Raw genomic sequence first — 19,349 nt, forward strand, 5'->3', positions numbered from 1 at the left:
TCACATAGCTACACTGTAGTTTATTCATTCATACAAATTCAAATTCATACTGGGTCGTTGGCAGTAAGCTACAGAGGGTAGCGTACCCGAAATGTATTGCATCGTTGTACCATAAAATGTTCCCATCATTCAACCACATAGAAAAGACACATACAAAGTAATTGCACAGGTTGATGTACGTTTGACGTACAATCAGTTTCCCTTTTAACACTGAACTATGGGGAAATATGTGGGATAAGGCAGGGGGATAAATAACTTCTGACATAGCCAGAATTGTTGATGGAATGTGGGTTTCAATAAAGTTTGCAGCAGGATTTCTCCTCTAATCTTACATTGAAATCTTCATAATATCAAACATCTGATTCCTAAAGTTGCAACAAATGCAATTAACTACAGTACAAGAGAAAAAAAAAGTTTTGGAATGCATAACTATGGTAATCATAAGGCATATTTGGTAGTTTTGTGTAGTGTCTGCAGTCTTAGTCTCAGACAGACGTTCCTTCCTTCAGCTCCACATACTCTCCCTTGAAAACACACAAAAGAAACATGTCAGAATAAACAAGCAGGCGGGTCAAACCAATTCAGGCACAGAGATGCACAGAGCAGAGTCAGTGCTCTCACCTTGCTCTCCAGGTGCTCCTGCAATGTTCTGACCGTGTCCCTCTCTTTGGTGAGCTGCTCTTGAGTGGCTTTGAGAAGCTGCTGGAGCTTGGTGGCCGCCTGGCCCAGGTCTTTGGACAGCTTCTTCTCCTTCTCCAGACGCTCCTATTCCGACAGCAGTGTGAAACATTACTTCAGGTCAGATTTGTAAACTCAAAACACCACTTGGACACTGTTCACACATTATGTAAGATAAACTGGGGCAACTCTTCACAAAAGGAGTAATACACAAGAGTTTAAATGTCAAAACACAGCACAGACGATAGTTCAGGTTAAAGCCAGCCTAAAAAAAAATGTTTTTCAAGGGCTGACTGACCTGGCCAGGTCATTTTAAAGCTATCTGGTATGATGGAAGCTCAATAAAATATAATCTTCAATTTGGTCCATGAAGTGACCAGAAAAGCTCCGCCTGAGGATATTTTGAGGCCGCTGTTAAAACCTCTGAGATACAGCTTTACACTAGCACAAATACCTCATGCCTTGAAAAAAAAAAAAAAAAAATCAATACTATTTTAAGACAATCCTGAATTGGATTGGTAGCCATTGAAGAAAAGTGAAAATAGGGGGTAATTCACTGCAGCATTCAACAGTAATCTGCAGACTCTCTGCTGGGTTTTGTAGGTACACAGGGAGCTACAATAGTCTAGTAGTGATAAAATAAAAGCATGGATCATGGCTAAAGGTCAGGTCTTAGAGCATTATTTGTTACAACACCTTTAGTTGAGCAACATCTTCTGTGTCAGCCTGCGGTGAATCTCCAGCGGTCTTCAGGAGATCCAGTTGAGCTTGGAGTTCTGATACAGTCTTCTGCGCCTGAGATAAGACAGCAAATTGGACAAAGATGTTACCCACTGTCTGTTTATACAACTTGTCTTTGCACAGATCTGCTCAGCTGAATATTCCCGTTTTCACAGCCACAGTATTTACTTAATGGCTGCTACAAAAACAGACAGCACCTGTTCGTACTCCTCAGAGAGCTGCTGCGTCCGAGCCTCCTCCCCGAGCAGCTTCTCTGTTGTCTGATTCAACTCACACCGGACCTGATGACAGACAAATACATTCACACATGCATGTTATGAGCACATAAATGTGAGTATGTAAACACTCTTTGTGCCACTACTACTTGCCCGCACGCACAAACACGCAAAAGCTGTTCAACCTGTGTGCCAAGTTAGTTCACCTCTCAGACAAATTCAGGCAAAAGGTTCAAGTCAAATGCAAAATTCGCTGACGCTAAGAATCATTCAAAACAAATATCTGAGAAGTGAGGAGAAAAAGTGAGCATGCCAAGAAAGATGAAAAACAGCAGTGGTTAATGTGGAGCAGACAGCGCACTTGGTCAATGCAAACAGTGGTTAGCATAAACAGCTGCTGGGTCTGGAAGTACTGGACAGACTGGAAATACTGCAACAGAATCATTTGTTACTCAATATCCTGGTACTGTGGAAACATCCCTCATTCAGGACACGGCTTTGACCAAAGTCTGTTCATGCAGCAGAGGGTGTATACGACTGCCCCATAATCCAAATAGGTCCATAATAAATTTGCTGCATGTAAATCCATGACAAATTTCTGAGTTTTCTGCCAGACTGTAGCCAAACTTAGGCGCGTGATATCTAATAGGGCATTTTTTAGTTTCTGGCCTAGTCAGCGGAATCCACTGTCCAGTACTCTCCGACAGGAAGTGAAGGGTGCCCTGTGACCTTTGCACCCTGACCTGACTGGGTTGAGCCTCAGCTGGGCCGTTCTGCTCTCGCTGAGCCCGCATCGTGGCTTCGCTCAGCTGCTCTTTGACCTGAAACAGGAAGCCGTTGCTCGTCACTGGTTACATAACCTACATCCATCCACGAACCCCTTTTGTGTTACACGTCACTGGTTACCTTCCCAGCTGGTTGTGCGGATCAAGGAGAAACACCTATGAATTCCTTGAAATGCCACAGCTCATAGAAATCACTTGCACAGGGAGCCAAATGTCTAAGTGCTTTTGTCCAGAGGATGGGAATATAGACTTACCTGTGCGAGCTCCACCTTGTGTGCCTGGGCCTCCTTCTGGGCCGAGTCCAACTGGCTCTGGCACTCTGACAGCAGCAGCTTCAGCTGGATACACAGCACAGAGCAGAGAGGAATAAATATCACTCAGTGAATAGCTGTGGCTGTAAATACACAAGTGTAGTTGGTCAGAATTCGGCAGAGAGCATCAACGCCACAGATTAAAGCATATTTAATAGTGAATACAGATTTTTTATCTGACTCTTTCCAATGTATTTCAGCTCAATTCAATTTTGATTTTATGTGTATAGCCTCAAATCATCAGAGAAGTTATCTCAAGGTGACACATCACAACATCAACAAAGAAATACACATTTTTAAAAACTGCAGTAAGGAACTTCCTAGTTGTGTACAATTTGTCTCCCTCTTGTGGGAGTAAATGCTGCATGAAAAATACACTTTGAATTGCTTTCAGTGTTCATGTCACGGAATCATCAGACAAGGTAATTAGCAATGTGATATGAAGTGCTGTTGATGTAAAAGACATTACTGAAGGTCAACAATGCTCCAGTGAAGATGCAAATGCAAATAGCAAGGAGTTTTGTCGACCAGCCACAGGCTTACTCACCATTAAGTGTGTGCACCGCTCACTTAAAATATTGCTAAACAGGATAACTACAAATAGGAGGGAAAAAAATTGAATGACGTGCATCATGCAGTTAAAAAGGGGTGAAGAGCGACAGTACCTGTGCCATCTCCTCAGAGCTCCCCTGGCTGTCTGATGTGGCAGACTCTGACTGCTTCTCCAGCTGGGCCTCCAGAAGCATCACCTGCTCCTTCAACTGCAGAGGGATCCAAAGAGACAGTTTTATATAGCAGAACACATGTACCACAACCTGACAGCTTACCTCGAGAGACGATTACAAGTGCATGTGGCATTATTTCCCACCTGATCTACACTTTGGTTTTCAGTCTTCAAGCTCTCCACAGCCGCCTCCAGTGTGTGGGCCTTCTCCAAAGCCTGGGAGAGAGCGAGAAAGGGTCTACTGTTAGGAAAAACAGAGCACAGCGAGGGGAGCCACACAAAGTGGTGTAGCTGATGGTCAATAAAGACGTATTATAGTACAACAGAACTCACCGTCCTCAACTGCTCCTCTGTGGCAGCCATCTTGGTTTTCCATACCAGCTCTTCCTCCTCCACACTCTTCTGCAAGTCTTTCAGCATTCCTTCCTGAGGGATAAAAAAATAAAATAAAAAGATAAGACAAAACCTATAAACTTACCCCTGTTGACGTACTTACACATAAATCAATGCACATATCGATTTAGCTTATTTTTAGAGACCACTGAACATGTATATAGATTTGGCTTGAGCGATACCCAAAATTTTATATCATGTTATTGTTTTGTTGAAATATCAGAATTTTCAATATTATCATGATATTTGTGAGACTTTTTTTTTTTTTTTTTAAATCCACTTACTTAATTCTAAATGCTTCTCATTAAAACCAGATTTACTGTTCTATATGTACAGAAACTGCAAATTAATCAAAACTAAAAACTACCTAGGCATGCTATTAGTTACTCTGTGCAGCCATTAAACTGTTGTATAAATAACTGTGCTGTGCCAATAATTTGACTTCTTTTAAATAAAAAAGAAGTCAAATAAAACAATACATCTGAAACAAAATTAAATATTATATCAAAGGCTGCAAACAGTTATGCTATTATTACACAAAGTCTGAGAATTGTATATAAATATTAAACTGAAACGTCTAACACCTTTCACAATGATGCCACCAAAATAACTACACTCAATAATAATAATAATAAAAAAAGTTGTCTGCTTTGGTTTGGCTATGGTCCTGCGACTTTGGGCAGTAGTCTGCGGTGGACTTCAATATTGCGGAAAATATTGCATATGGCTACAAATGTCATGATATGTGATATTACTGGATATGGGCCAAACATAATATAAACCGGTTGCATGTCATAGCAGTCATTCACCGTTTCAGCCAAGACTGTCCTGTACTGTTCACACTCGGCCTGCAGTGTCCCATGGCTCTCCTCGGCCTCCTTCAGTTTCTCGAGCAACTCCTGAAGGAGACATAACAATCAGAACCTTTTCCGCCAGGCTAATTCAAACGTGTATACAGAAATAGTACATCGTTATGGCTTACAGGCAACTCTGTGTTCGACTGAGACTCCTGGCTCTGCTGGCTGTGAGTGAGAGCCTCCTGAGCTTTCTGTGCAAAGGCTTGTAACCAGTCGGCCTGAGTGGTGGAAAAGCAGGCATGAATAATTAACATGACCATTATTTTATAGAGCTCCTCATTTGCGAAATCTGTGACATCTTTCCTACCTGCTCTGTCTCCAGGGGTATCTGTGGGAAAAGTGTCTGAAGAGTTTCTTTGGCTTCAGTTTGAAATGCTGTCAGTTGTGCAATCATGTCCTGCTGAGAAAAATGGATATCGTGATCAGGGAGGCGATTAAGAGCAAAGCTGTGGAATCAGTATCATGCTGGAAGCTGTACGGCTGCAAATGCTCTTACACCATCATCGGCTGGTGATTTTTCCCTTGCTTCTCTCAGCTGCTCTTGTAGCGACGTAACTAGGGCATCCCTCTCAGTCAGACTAGCCAAAGAACAATAATAAACAAAGCAGGCAAGATCAAATTACTAGGACTGATAATGTGTGAGATTGTAAAGTTTACTATGAGAGGCTCAGTGACTTACCTGCTCTGCAGTAGTGCCAGCTCTGCAGAGTTATCTGTCTGCTGAAACAAACAGGAAATACGAAAGGGTCAATGGAGCTGATTATGTTTCTGTGTTATGTGGCGACCTTTGAGGCAGAAACATGCAACAAACTGGAGGGTAAGCTTACTGGTGTACTCTTCAGTTGCTCCATTTCTTCTTTGACATTTTTAAGCTCATCCTGAAGCGACGCTATAAGGCTGGCATCTTCACTAAAATGAATAGGGACAAACAGTTTGGATAAAGATCTAAAAAATACATATGTATTTATAACATGTTTTGGAATAATATAACAACTAAGTGGCAAGCCTGCAAGACCTGAGCCAAATGAATTGCCAGCCAAAAGGGCCATACCTGTTATTTCTCTGTTGTAGATCATCAGAAGTGTTTTCCTGCTAGAACAGCAAGTTGATTGTGATCAGCAGAGAAGATGACAAAATGTATGTATCAATTAGAAAAATAATCTTCTTAAATAATCAAGGAGTGATACTATTTAGACAGTATCCATATGGCAATGGATGAACAGAGAGATGCTTTATCACTTACAGCTGCTTCCTGCTTCATCTGTATCTGTTTCAGTTCCTCGTGAAGCGTGTTTAACTGGTTGTCCCTCTCCTGGAGGCTGAAAGAGGATGCAAGCTTTTAATTAAGGTCTGGAATAGATCTGGATCTGACGTTAACTCTGAAGTGAGAAGGATCAAACACTTACCTGAGCTTTAGCTGTTCCAGTTCTGCTGAATTCACCTGCCAAATAATACATGACCAACATCTTTAGAAATCAAACTTATGGTGTTTTCAGTCATGTGACCAGTTTGCAAAACTGCCAAACAGTCTCTGCAGACAAAAGTGTCTTACCTGGTTGTTATCCTCCTCCTTTTTGTTCTGACTTGCCTCTCGCAGTGAGTTGATGGAGGCCACCTGCTGCTCAAGCTGCCTCTTCTCTCCCTGAGTCTGCTCCAGCTGAGCAGTGAGGGCATCCACCTGGGCAGAGCGCTCCCTAACCTCAGACTCCATACTTGCAACACGCAGCTGAAGCTCTGTAGGGACAGGGATCACTGTCAAAAGAAAGCACTCACTGCCTATTCTCAATATTTCGTATTCTGCAAACCCATCGCCAGTTCCAGCAAAATCCCACGGCCCACTAATTTCACAATGTATGGCATCTAAAATCCAAATAATTTCCCCCTTTAACCCTTCACTCTTTGTATGCCAAATCATATCTCTGATCTGTTCAAAACTGTGATCCCATTCTCTTCCACAATGCACTAATTTCCCTGACCTGAGACAGTGCTGCTGTCCTGCTGGGCCTTCTCCATGCTGGCCTGCAGGGTGCTGTTGTTGCTCTGTGCTGCCCGGAGCTCCTCGCACACCTCCTCCAGTCTCCTCTGTAAAGCCTGCTCACCCTCTGCATGACTGGCCTGACAGACAAATGAACATAAGTTTGTCAAAAAACAGCAGGGGGCAGCAAAGACTCACTCTGCACTGATGACATGCAAGTCTACAGTAGTACACCAGCAGATCATGCCCCATTCCTATAAGGAATCCTCCAAATGATAGCTTTTCTCCCCACAGTCAAAACAAAAAGAGTTGGTTATATTTTTCTAGATAGTTACAGGTTTTAACATTATTCAGTATCCTCTGGCCTGAGAAATGGCTGGAGAAATAACAATGAAAAGTTAAGTGCAGTGAAACACACATCATGTTGGTCAAAATAATCCTTATTTGGAACTTGGAAGTGTTTTAGTTTAAGGTGATTATAGCGATGACTTGGTAACCAACTGCTGTGACAACAAATTCAGTAGCTGCAGCTAATGCAAATTTCTAATGTTTGTGTGGAGATTACCATTAAGTCCAGCTATGCATTCATATTTTAAACAGGCAAACTGCTCTCGAGTCAAAGAATTGGTTCATAGGATCAAAAACATCATCCCTTCTTCATCCAAAAGCCTTCAACATGTGTATATTGACTACAGGCCTAAACCATTGCATAACATGTTGATAGACCTTAAACTCCTGGAAGGGATGTTAGTAAATGATTAGACAGAATGAACACTTAACTGTCAGGAAGTGCTGACTCACTTGCTCTGCATGTACCATAATAGTTCAGGCAAACAACATTCCATGAGTATGTGAATGCAAAGGCTTAGTATGTGTTAAGTACTGTACAACAAATGAAAAGAAAATATGATGCAGTGGAATACTTCATGTTTAAAAGTCACGTCAGATGCAGTGTCAGTGTCTGCCTGCTCTTTTACTTATAGTTATAGAGGGCTGAAGCGGAGTGATGCTTGGGCACGCACGCATTCCAGCTGGTGTTGAAAAGCATTTCCCCTGCAGCCCCGTTATTGTGTGGCTGCATTCCAGCCCAGCCCCAGGCTCTGTGATTACAAGGCTATCAAACTTCCCATGACACAGCATTAGAGGGCAGGGGGACAGGTGGGCAAGGGCTTGGCTTATCATTTGGAGAAAATATGAAAACTAACTGGCCTGAAGAATAATAGGAAATTTCACCAATGCTGCATTAAAGGTAATCAAGTTAGACTCATCACATTCACAGTCACTGCAATAGAGAGGATGTGGTGTTCCCACAGGATGAGCCAACCTGCAGCACGGAGAGCTGCTTCTCAGCAGCAGTGACCTTGGCCTCCAGGCTTCTTTTGATGTGCTCATCAGCCTGCAGACTCTCTGTCTTCTCCCCAAGCTCCTTGGTCAGTTTAGCACAGTCCTGACGCAGCTTGGCCAGCTCTGCATTTTGTCTGCGGAAGCCAAAGAGAGAGAAGGAGAATGAGGGTGAGGCACAATTCATGCCTGACACACACACAGGCTGAACTCAGGCCAGCCCCAAAATCTGGATACTATCAGACTCCACAGACATACCTGTGAGCTCATAATGGTACATACTGTACTCTACATTGAAATTAAACTGTCAAAATCCCAGTGTTAAGAGGTAAAATACATGACTTCATGAATCTGCTCATTACTGATTCTCAGCTATCAGTTTTCTTTCCTCCAGACTAATGCAGATTAGTTCCTGCCATGCCCGCATAGGCTCTGGGAACCACTCACTTGCTCTCAGCCTGGCTAGTTGCCTGGTTGAGGGCATCACGGAGAATGGAGTTCTCCTGCTGCAGACGGGCCAGTTGGGCATTAGGACCTTTCTCCAGTTGGTCCTGCAGGCTGAGGATCTGACAGTTGATGGAAATATATGGAAATTAATGAGCAGTCAACTCACTCACGCCTCATTTAAACATTTATTTTCCCCCTATGTTTTATTTCAGTATAAGCACTTTGCAACATGTTATTTTTGATGAACTAGCCATAAGCAACACATCCCTCTTAAAATTGTGATTAAAATTAAATTTCTCTATAGGAACATGTAATGAAAGCAGACCATTAGCAGGAGAAAATGCTTTCCTCCTACTGACATTTTGAGAACTTGAACCGCATAGCATGTGCAATGTTATTTTCACTTAACAAAAAAAAAAGCAGCAAACCAACTCCTCACAAACAATACAAATCAGTTACATTTGAACAAATTTGATTTCCATATATATTCAAACATTTGTCTATGAGAACTGACCTTGGCATTGAGCCTCTGGGTCTGGGCTACATGGTCCTGGTAACTGGCCTGCATGCGAGCTTGCAGAGCAATCATCTCCTGCTCTCGCTTACTCAGCTGGGAACTCAGCCTGGTCTCAACACTGGCCACCTTGGATTTCTCAGCAGCCAGCTCCTGATTGGCACAAAGAAAGGAAGAGTCACGTCTGGATTACCTTTAACAAGTCTGTGGCCAGCAGCCAAGAGCGGTTTCAGGAAGTTTGCATGTCCCTTTGTTGGGAGTAGACAAATGACGATCGGTCATTTCCTCAAGTAAAAATCAGCAGCACTGATGCAGAGTTGTAGGGCTAGCAAAAGCAAAACTTCTTTATGAAAAAAAAAATAAGATGTAATTACTCCGAGGTTTTCTTGAAATCAGTTTGGAACAGAAGCATGAATTTGTTTAATGTGATTTGCAGCATTATTAATTAAAATACTGCAGGTTGACTAAATCAGAAATGTTTCACCAGGTTTTTTTTTTTTTTTTTTTTTTTTTAATGTTTTCTGGGATTTTCTTATTCATTCCAGGTTTTGTGCACTGGGTTAGGAGTCAGTGGCTTGACCCACCAAAGACACATGGTAGCCTAGGCCAGACTCTGGCTGACTCTGAAGGGAAACACTTCTGTGAAAAGAAGTGTCAAATTTCAGTGCAGTTTTTTGTAAGCAGAGATGGCCAACACATACAGCTAACCTTAGAGAGTTCTCTAAGACGGTTCTTAGCTGCCGCAGCATCCTCTTGTTCAGCTGCAAGCTGTTTCTCCCTCTCATCCAGCTGCTTTTTCAACATTGCCACTGGATCTCCTTTCTGAGTGGCCTGAAAAACACACACATATGCAGAGACACCAGAGTTGATAATCTGCCAGCTCTCACAAGCATTCAGCAATCCATTATGTGCCTTAACATTGCAGCTGGTGTTCCCCATCACCCAGTCTGCAGTCTCCCATACCGTTTGCCATGAGTCCTGAATGATGCCAGCCTTCTCCGACAGAATTTCGATAAGCCTCTGAGCCTCTCCCTCACTGAACACCATGCTACTGATGGTGGAAACCAGAGACTTGTAAGGCAGGTACAGGGGGACATCAGCTGAATCCACTGTTGCGGCTAGAGAGGCACAGAAACAGCATTACAATGAAATTTACAGTAGCAAAGCAATAAAGAGCAACATTAGCAAAAAAATAAGAAAATCTCAACAAAGTCCAGATAGTTTGCACGCTGATTTATTTCACTGATATGCTTTAAGGGTAAAAGCCAAATATTTTTGAGGGCCTCATTAGACTGCTACAATAAAACTGAATTCCCACACTGCCTCAGGAAACAGCCAGATTGTGAGTTCCCCTTTGGGACCAGAGCCCTGGGCAGCTAGGGCTGGCAAAATGATGGGGCACTGTGGCACCAGGCAGAGACAACCCTCAGGCAGAGGAGAAACCCCCTATTGTCGGGGCACTGAGAGCCTTTGTCAGCTAACAAAACAGGGCAGTGGTGTTTGAACAGGCCAGCGTGCTCTATGCCCTCAAGAGCTGAGTGCCAGACATTGCCCACCTCTGCCCACTGGCACTACTTCCCATGGATCCACAGCTCAAGGTTCATCAGAACTGACAGGGCATTAACCTTTTAGATTATGTTTGTATGTGCATGTGTGTGTCAGTTGTGGAGACGTGCCCCCACTCCCACCTTCAAACACTTTCCAGTCTGAGAGCTATACCATCACTAGTGTTATGGCTGATGTAGTTCCTGCCTATACAACCACTTCCATCAATTCAAAAGAGAGCGCAAGTGTAAACAATGATCATTGTAGGGTTACAACAATGTTTTGATGTATGCATTCTCAAGACACAGCAGTTCTATTGTTTACATTGCTTACATTTGGGTGCTTGTTATGTTGGCATAATTCAACCTTATTCTACTGCGGCACTAGACATATAGATGAAACATATGAAAAACGAAAGAGTAAATTTGGTCAGGCCTTGATTTTATACTACCCATATCTGATCAAGCAGACTGCCATTCAGCTAGGGGTTACCTTAACACAATTGCCTACTACATAGCTCTGCAGTAAGAATTGGATGTTCCTTTTGTTAACATTCCATGAACTGATTTTCTGTTGGTTTCAACAGGCAAGCTTTTAGGCACCCTTTCTCTACCATCTGGACTACACTGCAGTTGTCTGCTTACCAGTTTCATTTTTTTTCTTGGAGGCCTTCTTCTTGGGCTCCTGTGGTTTTGCTGCAACAGTGGCAGTCTGCTGAGATCCCACTGGGGGCACTGCCATCACTGGGACCTCTTTGATGACAGCCTCTAGCACTGGGGCAGGTTTAGGGGGCACAGCAGACTTGGAGGGAGCTGGGGCAGACTTGGTTGGGGGTTGAGAAGACTTGGACTGGGCAGCAGCAGACTTAGCTGCAGCTGGAGCTGATTTGACTGGGACTGAGGCAGGCTTGACCGGGGCTGGAGCTGGAGCTGGAGCTGACTTGGCTGATGCAGAGGCAGACTTGGCTGGGGGAGGGGCAGATGCAGTGGCAGTGGCAGGGGCAGAGTTAGGAGCAGGGGAAGACTTGGCCGGGGCAGAGGCAGGGGCAGAAGCAGGGGCAGACTTGACTGGGGCAGGGGCAGATTTGGCTGGAGCTGGGGCAACTGGGGCTGTCTGAGTAGAGGCCGGCTCCACCTTGGCCACCTTTTTCTTCTTTTTATCTTTGGGTGAGGGAGCAGGTGAGGACTCAACAACAACTGGGCCTGGGGCAGCAGTGGCCTTGGGCTGGGTGTCTGCGGGTGCTGGGGCTGGAGCTGGCTTAGGCTCAAAGGCAGGGACAGGTTCAGGAGCAGGAGCAGGAGCAGCAGCTACAACAGGGGCAGAAGCAGGCTCAGGGACAAGATCAGCTTCAGGGGCCTCTGGGATTCTCTCAGGCTCTGGGATTTTTCCATTCGGCTTTTCTTCCTTCTTCTTTCCACGGTTCTTCTTCTCAGATGCCTTGTCCTTCTTCTTCTTATCAGTGCGAGGCGGCTGCATTTTGCCCAACTCTCGGCGTTGCTTTGCCAGTGCCTCCTCATAAGAAGTCTCCTTCATGGAGAAGGTGGAGACTAAAGCAATCCCTATGGCAGAGATTACCATGAATCCACCAAACACCATAATCCCAAGAGTCTGGGGGTCATAGATATCCATTTTTCAGGTTTGGTTATCCTGTCAAAGAGAAAAATATATAACAATAATAGACTTTTTATCACAAGTTAGGAAGTATGATGGCTTACTTTCATACTGGCATAATCTGATGTAGGACACCTGTTTTTAACTAAAATATTTGTCTCTTTTTAGCAAAACAAGGAAATTTCCATAACCCACTGAAAGGGGAGCTCTACGAAAGGAAAAAACACTTAACATAATCAAGAGTTAAAGAAAGTCTTCCTGTTCCTATGCTTTGATCTTGTTTTCAAGGGTTTGTTTCTCAAGTGCAAACAAAATCTAAACAATTCATAAACAAGCCAAAATTCTAGTAACCATGCTTTCCCTGCAGAATTTAAAGAGGAATAATAATACTTGTGTTTCTATGCCTGAGCAATATGAAACTGACTGCAGCTGAGTTTCAGAAACAGAGCTTTTCATAAGATAGGACCATTATCTGAGTTAACTCAAAAGGCCTCAAGGTGTCGCTGTTACTCATTTTCATTTTTAACTTGAATCTGACTGAAGACAGTATATAACAGAGGACAGAGCGAACTTGCATACAATGCCTTCCTTTGTGAGGAAAATTCATTCAAAAGCTCAAATTCACCTTCAACCTCATATTAGCAAGTATCAAACACAGACTGCTCAAGTCCTACAGCCAGCATTGGGTACAATGGTTCAATGAGGAACTGCAACTACTGCAACTTACTAAGTTAAACAAAGTAAATCTAAATAAATAACAACACCTGGAGGATACTTGGTCTATCTTTTAGTATGCTTTAATTAAAATCTCTCATGCTGAATACCATATTCATTTCAATTTTGAAACTCATACAACATAGACTAATATCCCAACTTCATTACTGAGAGTGCTATACATTCTTATATTCTCAAAAAGACAGATAACAATGAAATTAGGTTCAGATTTTTCTCATTTTTTCCATAGAACAGGGAAAGATGGATTATTAAATAAACCAACTCATTTTGCTATTTTACCAACCAAATATGAATTTTTAGAATGAGAGAACGTCTAGACATTGGAGAGTTGTATGCCAAAGTAGACAGCAGATGATGAAAACTTTTCAGCGACAGCAAAATGATCAACATTTGGTGACTGGTGTTAATTTCCTCCCTTGTAACAACTCTTCCCTAAGGGCCTTTCAAAAGCTCAGTTCACTAAACCAGAATGTTTAGCCTGCAGGGGGGAAATCTGACTGTGGGAAACGACACAAAGACTGACACCTATTTTACTTTTTTTTTTTTTCAAACAAAATAAAATCAATCACACCTTGTATTTATGATGGCAGTGATTCAGTGATTCTGTCGGAAATATTAAAATGCACTAAAACATCTGTGTCTCTTCACATTTTAACATAAAAAAAATGTGCACAAGGCGAGCAGCGCCAAAGAGCTGAACTACTTCAGAGTCACCATTCATTAGAATGAAAGCCAAGAGTTTGCCCTGCCTCCTAATCTGTGATGTCACACATCCATGCATCTCCACTCAAAAAAAAAAGAAAAAGAAAAAAAGAAAAAAAAAAAGGAAGAAAAAAAAAAGACCACTGTGCAAGTCCCAAGTCAGGACAACTTTCTTGAGATAAAAGTACATTTTCTGGTCCATGAAAGATAGGATGAGCAGAAGATAAAGCTCACTGGGGTGTAAAGGTTAAAACAAATATTCTAGGAGTCCATAAAGTCAGCCTCTTATTCAACATGGTCAACGGAATACCTCCAGGGGGTGCATTCTCACAAAGACTACAGTCTTCACCTGAATGCCTCTGATTTGGAAAGAAAACTGATTCACTTACCAAAAAAAAAAAAACCAAAAAAAAAAAACAAAAACCTGTAGCTCTTGACTAAATTCTGGTACAATATGCAGATGCCCTGGCAGAGCTGCTCTTCAGTGTTTAATCAGTCCAGTGCTGCGTTTCAACTGGGATTCAGACAGTTATGGAGAGGTCCATCAGACTGATTCATTTACAACAATCCACATACTGTCCCATTTCATAACACATACACACACCAACCTCCAATAAAAGTATCTCTGGTAATCAATATTATAACATTAACTACAACAAACTGCTATAGAAGTAAAAGAAGAAAAAAAAAGTTATAGATGTCTGTGTAACGTTAGAGAGCGACCTATGTAATTTATCCAGTCTTATCGAGATAGAAACAGAAAAGTAACTGTACTATTTAACCACCCGAATCTTTTTTTACACATATCACTGAGGTTTATCATTATTTGCAAGCTAGCTTTGCAGCTAACACTCCATCAATGGACTTGGCTTGCATCCGCTACATAACATTAATAAGTATTTGCGGCAAACTGCATTACAAAAGCTATTATACATGTATGGACTAACTAGACAGCGATCACAAAACCGCAAAGATTTTCAAGTAACTTTGGGGTAAAAGAAAAAAAAAATTGGCTTTATGTAACACTAGTTAGCCTTGGAGTTAGCGGCACAGAAGTTAGCTCTCCAAGCTAGCTAACGTTGGCTGTGTGAATTTAAAAAAAAATCCAAGATTCCCACTCTTACCTCTCTGATGTAGCTACGCTTGCTTGCTTGAGAGAGATGCGGAGGACAGAAAGCTTTGGGCTGTGGGTGAAAGTCAGGCGTGTAGCTACCTTTTTTCTCTAGCTAACTTGATTTTTTCCCGAGCTCTCCCTCAGTCCAGTGGAGAATCCGTGGTCTGTGAAGTCGTGGCACTTTGAGCTGGCTAGACGCGCTGGCCCCTTGCCCTAGATAGCGACCATTAATCCAGAAAGCACCGGATTGGCTGGGATACACTCAACCAGGAAATGAACCTGCTGGGAGTTGTAGTCTCTCGCCTGCATATGGCTGACAAATTACAGGAAAAAACAGTGAGAAGTGTCTTTTTAAGGTGCTGAGCGACCACTAAAGACTAATAAATGCACATTGAGAGTTGACTGGCACAAAAAAAAAAAACAAAAAAAAAAACACATAGGCACTGGTCTGCATAGTGTTGGGAAACAGTGTGTGGCATACACCAAGAGACTGCTATCGGCCCCTACACTGAGGGGATCTGCTGGCTCCTGGTCTCTGCAAATCATTAAGTTATTGTGACTGATCAGCTTTATCCTATGATGACACATTTCTATCCTGATGAGAGCAGCCTTGCCTAGGATGACAATTTTGGACCGATGTGATAGGCAGCACTCTCCACCTCCATCGTCAAAACACCAAATCAAGTGATGGTGTTTTGGAAAAATGGTGTTATGTCTCTCCCAGCAGAGTCCCATCCCAGACACGTGGAGAGTCCATGCCAAGGTGCTCTGAAGCGGTTCTGGTGGCGCAACAGCTTATTAAGACACTTTATGTTGTTTTTTCCTTTGGTTTATGGTTGTTTTTTCACCCACCTGTACATGACTGGGCTCACTTAGTCTGACCATCTTTACTATGACAAAATATGTGATTTTTATAGCATGTCTATATGTTAAACAATAAGCATTTAGCTCATTAGATATAATAATGATATACAGACACATGCTACCATACAGGGAGGGAATCTTTATTCATCATTCATACAAGACCAGGAGTCACATCCCCTTCATCCTCCTCCATCCATAGTTCAGCGCACAGCGACATCCTGTGAGGATCATTTTATATCCAAAAATTACCCAGCAAGAGGCTTCCCATGCTATCATCACTTGTCACACCCATTCTGTATGCACAAATGTCAACCTGCAGGATAACATTGTTGGTACTATAATGACGTCCAAGGTGTGAAAGTCCTGCTTGCGCCTCCTCAGAATATTTTTAACCTGTTGCCACACCTTCCTTTATCTCAAAACACAAAGGACGCACATCAATACCAGCTCATACATCATTACAGTCTTGTAAAATGCACGAATTAAGCGCGGAACATGGCCAGACGCATCTACATAATCAAATCAGATCCTCTCCGTGTGCAGGCCAGTGGTGCTCAGTCATTAAAAAAAAAAGAAGGAAAAAATTCTTATCACAAGCATCCTTGATGTTAACATTCCTCAAGTTGCAAAGAAAACTGATTTGATAAGTGGAGACTCTTGTTACAGAAGACCTGTCACATGCTCTGACGTTTGTGCAATTAGTCAGCATTTATTTTATATTACCTCTCATTTCATGACAATATACCAAATGACCACTTTATAAAAATAAGATCTTTTTCTAACATGCCATAAAACAGTAACTTTAAAAGTGCTCTAAAACATTACTCCCTGGAACTTACTTAAGGAGAATAACATTTTTTATAAGGGCTCTATGAAACAATGCAATGTTGTATCAAAGTATACAATCTTGAGAGTGTGTGACTGACAGTGTACAACCACTTGTTTAGCCACTGGTCTCATGAACCTCTGGGCCGTGCTCTTCACTGAGACACAGGAACCAAAGTGTCGAAATGATTCTACCCTGCGTTTGAATTGTTTCAGCTCAGTGATGTGTGACATTTTCACTCTCCTTTCTCATACTGGTTTTGCATTCTCTCATTTGCAACGCCCTGCGGTGACTCATGCCAGCGTCCGACAGCTCAACACTGACCAGATTCCAGTTCACAACCCCCTCTTGTACTTAATGTACACAAGCCTCGCTCCTGTGTACTTTATAAAATATCAGTGTTCATCTACTAATAGTACCGCTTGGTGTTATGTGATCATCATGATTAGTTAGCCAGCCTTTTCACTTCTAAAACACCATATAAATCTCCTAAATAGTGTATTGCCAACAGTTATTACATTCAATTCAGACTTTGAAATGATGTTGTATGCAGAAGGGCAAAATACCCTAGCAGAGCACTGCAGGGAAGGGCACACTAACCTTCAAAAAATATTGATCCAATCATGCAACTTGCAGAACTTTTCAGTCCATTCATTCAGCTGTTCACTTCTGTGCTGATGACAGAATTATAGATGTAGTAACAAACATTATTGTTATGCAAAACTGTTAGTTTCCTGTCTTGGATATTGACTGTTATTAACGTAACCTAACAAAAATATTCTGACTTTTAGATTGTGATAGCCTTAACTTTAGAGTTATGTTCTTAAATATAGGTTCTTAATTCACAAAAAATCTGTTGGATGTTGTGCAAACATTGCAAACATACTAAAGTACATATTTCATAATGCATTATCAGCCAAAGGACCGTAGAGGATTTCCTGAAGTCCTCTACCGGGCTGCCATATAAGGCACTATGTATTCTCTTAGCTAGAATCCAATAATTGTTATTATCATGTACACCGTCTCAGAGTTTTATGAAGCTCAAAATTCTGTATAAGAGACAATCTGCAAATGTCTCCCATTGAAGAACAATACTGTAACAGCTATTTATAATATGTATGCAAGAGAGGTGAAGATGTTCCGTTGTTTGAGTCCAAGACCTCCAGCTCTGGTGGTGTGTCCCTTCTTTTATACTGCAAGAGTCTGTGTGTCTAACCAAATCAGTTGCAAAGCGTCGCCAGCTCTCCTGGAAAGTACAAAGTAAGCCCTGTGTCAGTGACTGTACAAGATAGAGAGAACTGGAATGGGTTACTGGTGTCACTGCATACATGCATCAGTTTTATCGGATGGGTATTGAGAAGACAGAGTTTTGTTCACTTCTGCATGTGAGGAGAAGTCAGTTCAGTTTTTTTCAGCAGACCCTGCAGGTGCATCTTTTTAGTGAGTCCCTTCAGAGGACACCGAGTTTCTATTTCAGGAGGCATTCATGCTTCATAACTCGGCTCCTCCTCCAAGGCTTCCGTGTGCATTTATCTTGATTTGCTAGTTGAACAGTGGAGAGCTGTGAGACACAATAGAAGACCTAACTATACCCACAGGCTCAGTCAGCACAAGTCAGATGATGGGACATTGTAAGCATGTTAGCTCTTTCTAGTTCATTAACTGAACTACCATCTCAACCACAGGGTGTTACACAGTGATCAAAGAATTGTATTTGTATAACTTGTATAAAGACAAGTATTTGTTGACAAATACTTGTATTTCGTGACATGAGACAAGGGAGAAAAGGTAGATCTGAAATAATTCTATTTCCATTACCTTTGCTCTCATATAATTGGATTGTGTAGAAGCAAAGTTGGTAAAACACAATGTGATCATAAAGAAAACAAATGAGCTAAAATTAATTCATGGCCAATAGCTGATACTATTATGAAATCACTGAATATGTGCAAAATCTGATTTATCATATAGTACATTCGGTGCCTCCAAATTATTTAAGCGTGCCTCAAGGGCAATAAGGTATTTCACAAAATCAGCAAAATAGGTCTTTGAAACAAGCAGACTTGTACACATGCTTTAATTTATACAGCCAAGCTCCAGGAACAGCATGGACTGCTCCTCCTATGCAGAGGCTCCAAACGTCAGTGCTTCAGAAGTTTTATTTTTGTCATAAAAGCAAAAACTGGAAGAAAAAAAAAAGTTCTGCCATAAATTACGAAGCATCTATCAGAAGGCAGCTAAAAGGAAAAAATGCCAAAAGAAATGCTGAGTTTATGTCTCAAAAGTAGTTTTATAAACCAAGACAGCAAAACACAGTAAGGTCACTGTGAGCAAATGCCTTAAAACTGATGCATCAGTATGTTTGGCTGTCTTACTTTTTCCACATGTTCCAAATGGAGCGTTTGCTCTGTCAATCCTGCAGAGCAGTAATTCTGTAAGGGCATGCTGTCAAGCATTTGTTTGCTCTGAACAAACAAACAGCTGGCAAACAGCTGGGAAAATATGCTGTGTGTGCTTGTGATGTGTTGCGATCTCATTGGTCGTAGTCCGGGGTTTCAGCCAATCACTGCACTGACTAAACACTAGAGGTCACTGTTAACAGGTCAGGTTGTATTGTCAATATTGACAAACCCTGCCAATCATACACAGGTATATACAGCACACACATGCGACCAATTCTCAAGAATCCTTCCTGCTCTTCTCAGTTTAACGTCAGCTTTCACTGCTCCACAGAACTGATGCGCTGATAAATATAAAGTTTAACAGTGAACATAAGGCCATTTGCTTGTTAAAAGTGAACATGCTGTACCAGTATTTTTCTTCATATGCTATTTATCTTAACAGGCCTATTCCTTATGTTTTTCTGAATGGAAAAACTAGACTAGACACTGAGATACATATTAACATGTTCAAAATAAACCAGTTTACTGCTCTTCCTAAAGGCAATGCCACCAGCAGTGAGCACATATGA

At 41.9% G+C, this 19,349-nt stretch overlaps 1 protein-coding gene across 8 annotated transcripts; it reads right to left on the reverse strand.

The window, feature by feature from the left end:
- rrbp1a (ribosome binding protein 1a) lies at positions 1-14,899 on the reverse strand. Of its 8 annotated transcripts, none has more exons than XM_030070783.1 (27): positions 14,699-14,899; positions 11,171-12,173; positions 9,945-10,099; positions 9,690-9,812; positions 8,982-9,134; positions 8,468-8,586; positions 8,004-8,157; positions 6,681-6,819; positions 6,257-6,438; positions 6,111-6,145; positions 5,948-6,023; positions 5,756-5,793; positions 5,532-5,613; positions 5,384-5,421; positions 5,201-5,282; positions 5,012-5,104; positions 4,830-4,922; positions 4,657-4,746; positions 3,788-3,880; positions 3,599-3,670; positions 3,396-3,491; positions 2,674-2,757; positions 2,378-2,455; positions 1,617-1,700; positions 1,375-1,473; positions 622-765; positions 1-524 (listed from the first exon to the last, which is right to left on the reverse strand). In XM_030070783.1, exons 2-27 carry the CDS (start codon positions 12,153-12,155, stop codon positions 486-488), a joined length of 3,426 nt encoding a protein of 1,141 aa, XP_029926643.1. In that variant the 5' UTR covers positions 12,156-12,173; positions 14,699-14,899; the 3' UTR covers positions 1-485. The 8 variants fall into 8 exon arrangements, with proteins under 8 accessions (XP_029926643.1, XP_029926639.1, XP_029926644.1 ...); XM_030070779.1 differs by having other exon boundaries at positions 5,756-5,796; XM_030070784.1 differs by having other exon boundaries at positions 5,012-5,101; positions 14,699-14,898.
- Between the last annotated feature and the right edge of the window lie 4,450 nt (positions 14,900-19,349).

The sequence above is a fragment of the Myripristis murdjan genome, chromosome 15 (assembly GCF_902150065.1).
Source record: "Myripristis murdjan chromosome 15, fMyrMur1.1, whole genome shotgun sequence".
In the NCBI taxonomy this organism is placed as follows: Eukaryota; Metazoa; Chordata; class Actinopteri; order Holocentriformes; family Holocentridae; genus Myripristis; species Myripristis murdjan.

Excerpts from the sequence above, each read along its gene's own strand:
- rrbp1a (XM_030070776.1), bottom strand. The coding sequence starts at position 12,155 with ATGGATATCTATGACCCCCAGACTCTTGGGATTATGGTGTTTGGTGGA. Across the intron at positions 2,758-3,395 it reads GCTCTGAGGAGATGGCACAG|CTGAAGCTGCTGCTGTCAGA; the intron begins GTACTGTCGCTC and ends CTGTGTATCCAG. Across the intron at positions 525-621 it reads AGGAGCACCTGGAGAGCAAG|GGAGAGTATGTGGAGCTGAA; the intron begins GTGAGAGCACTG and ends TGTGTTTTCAAG.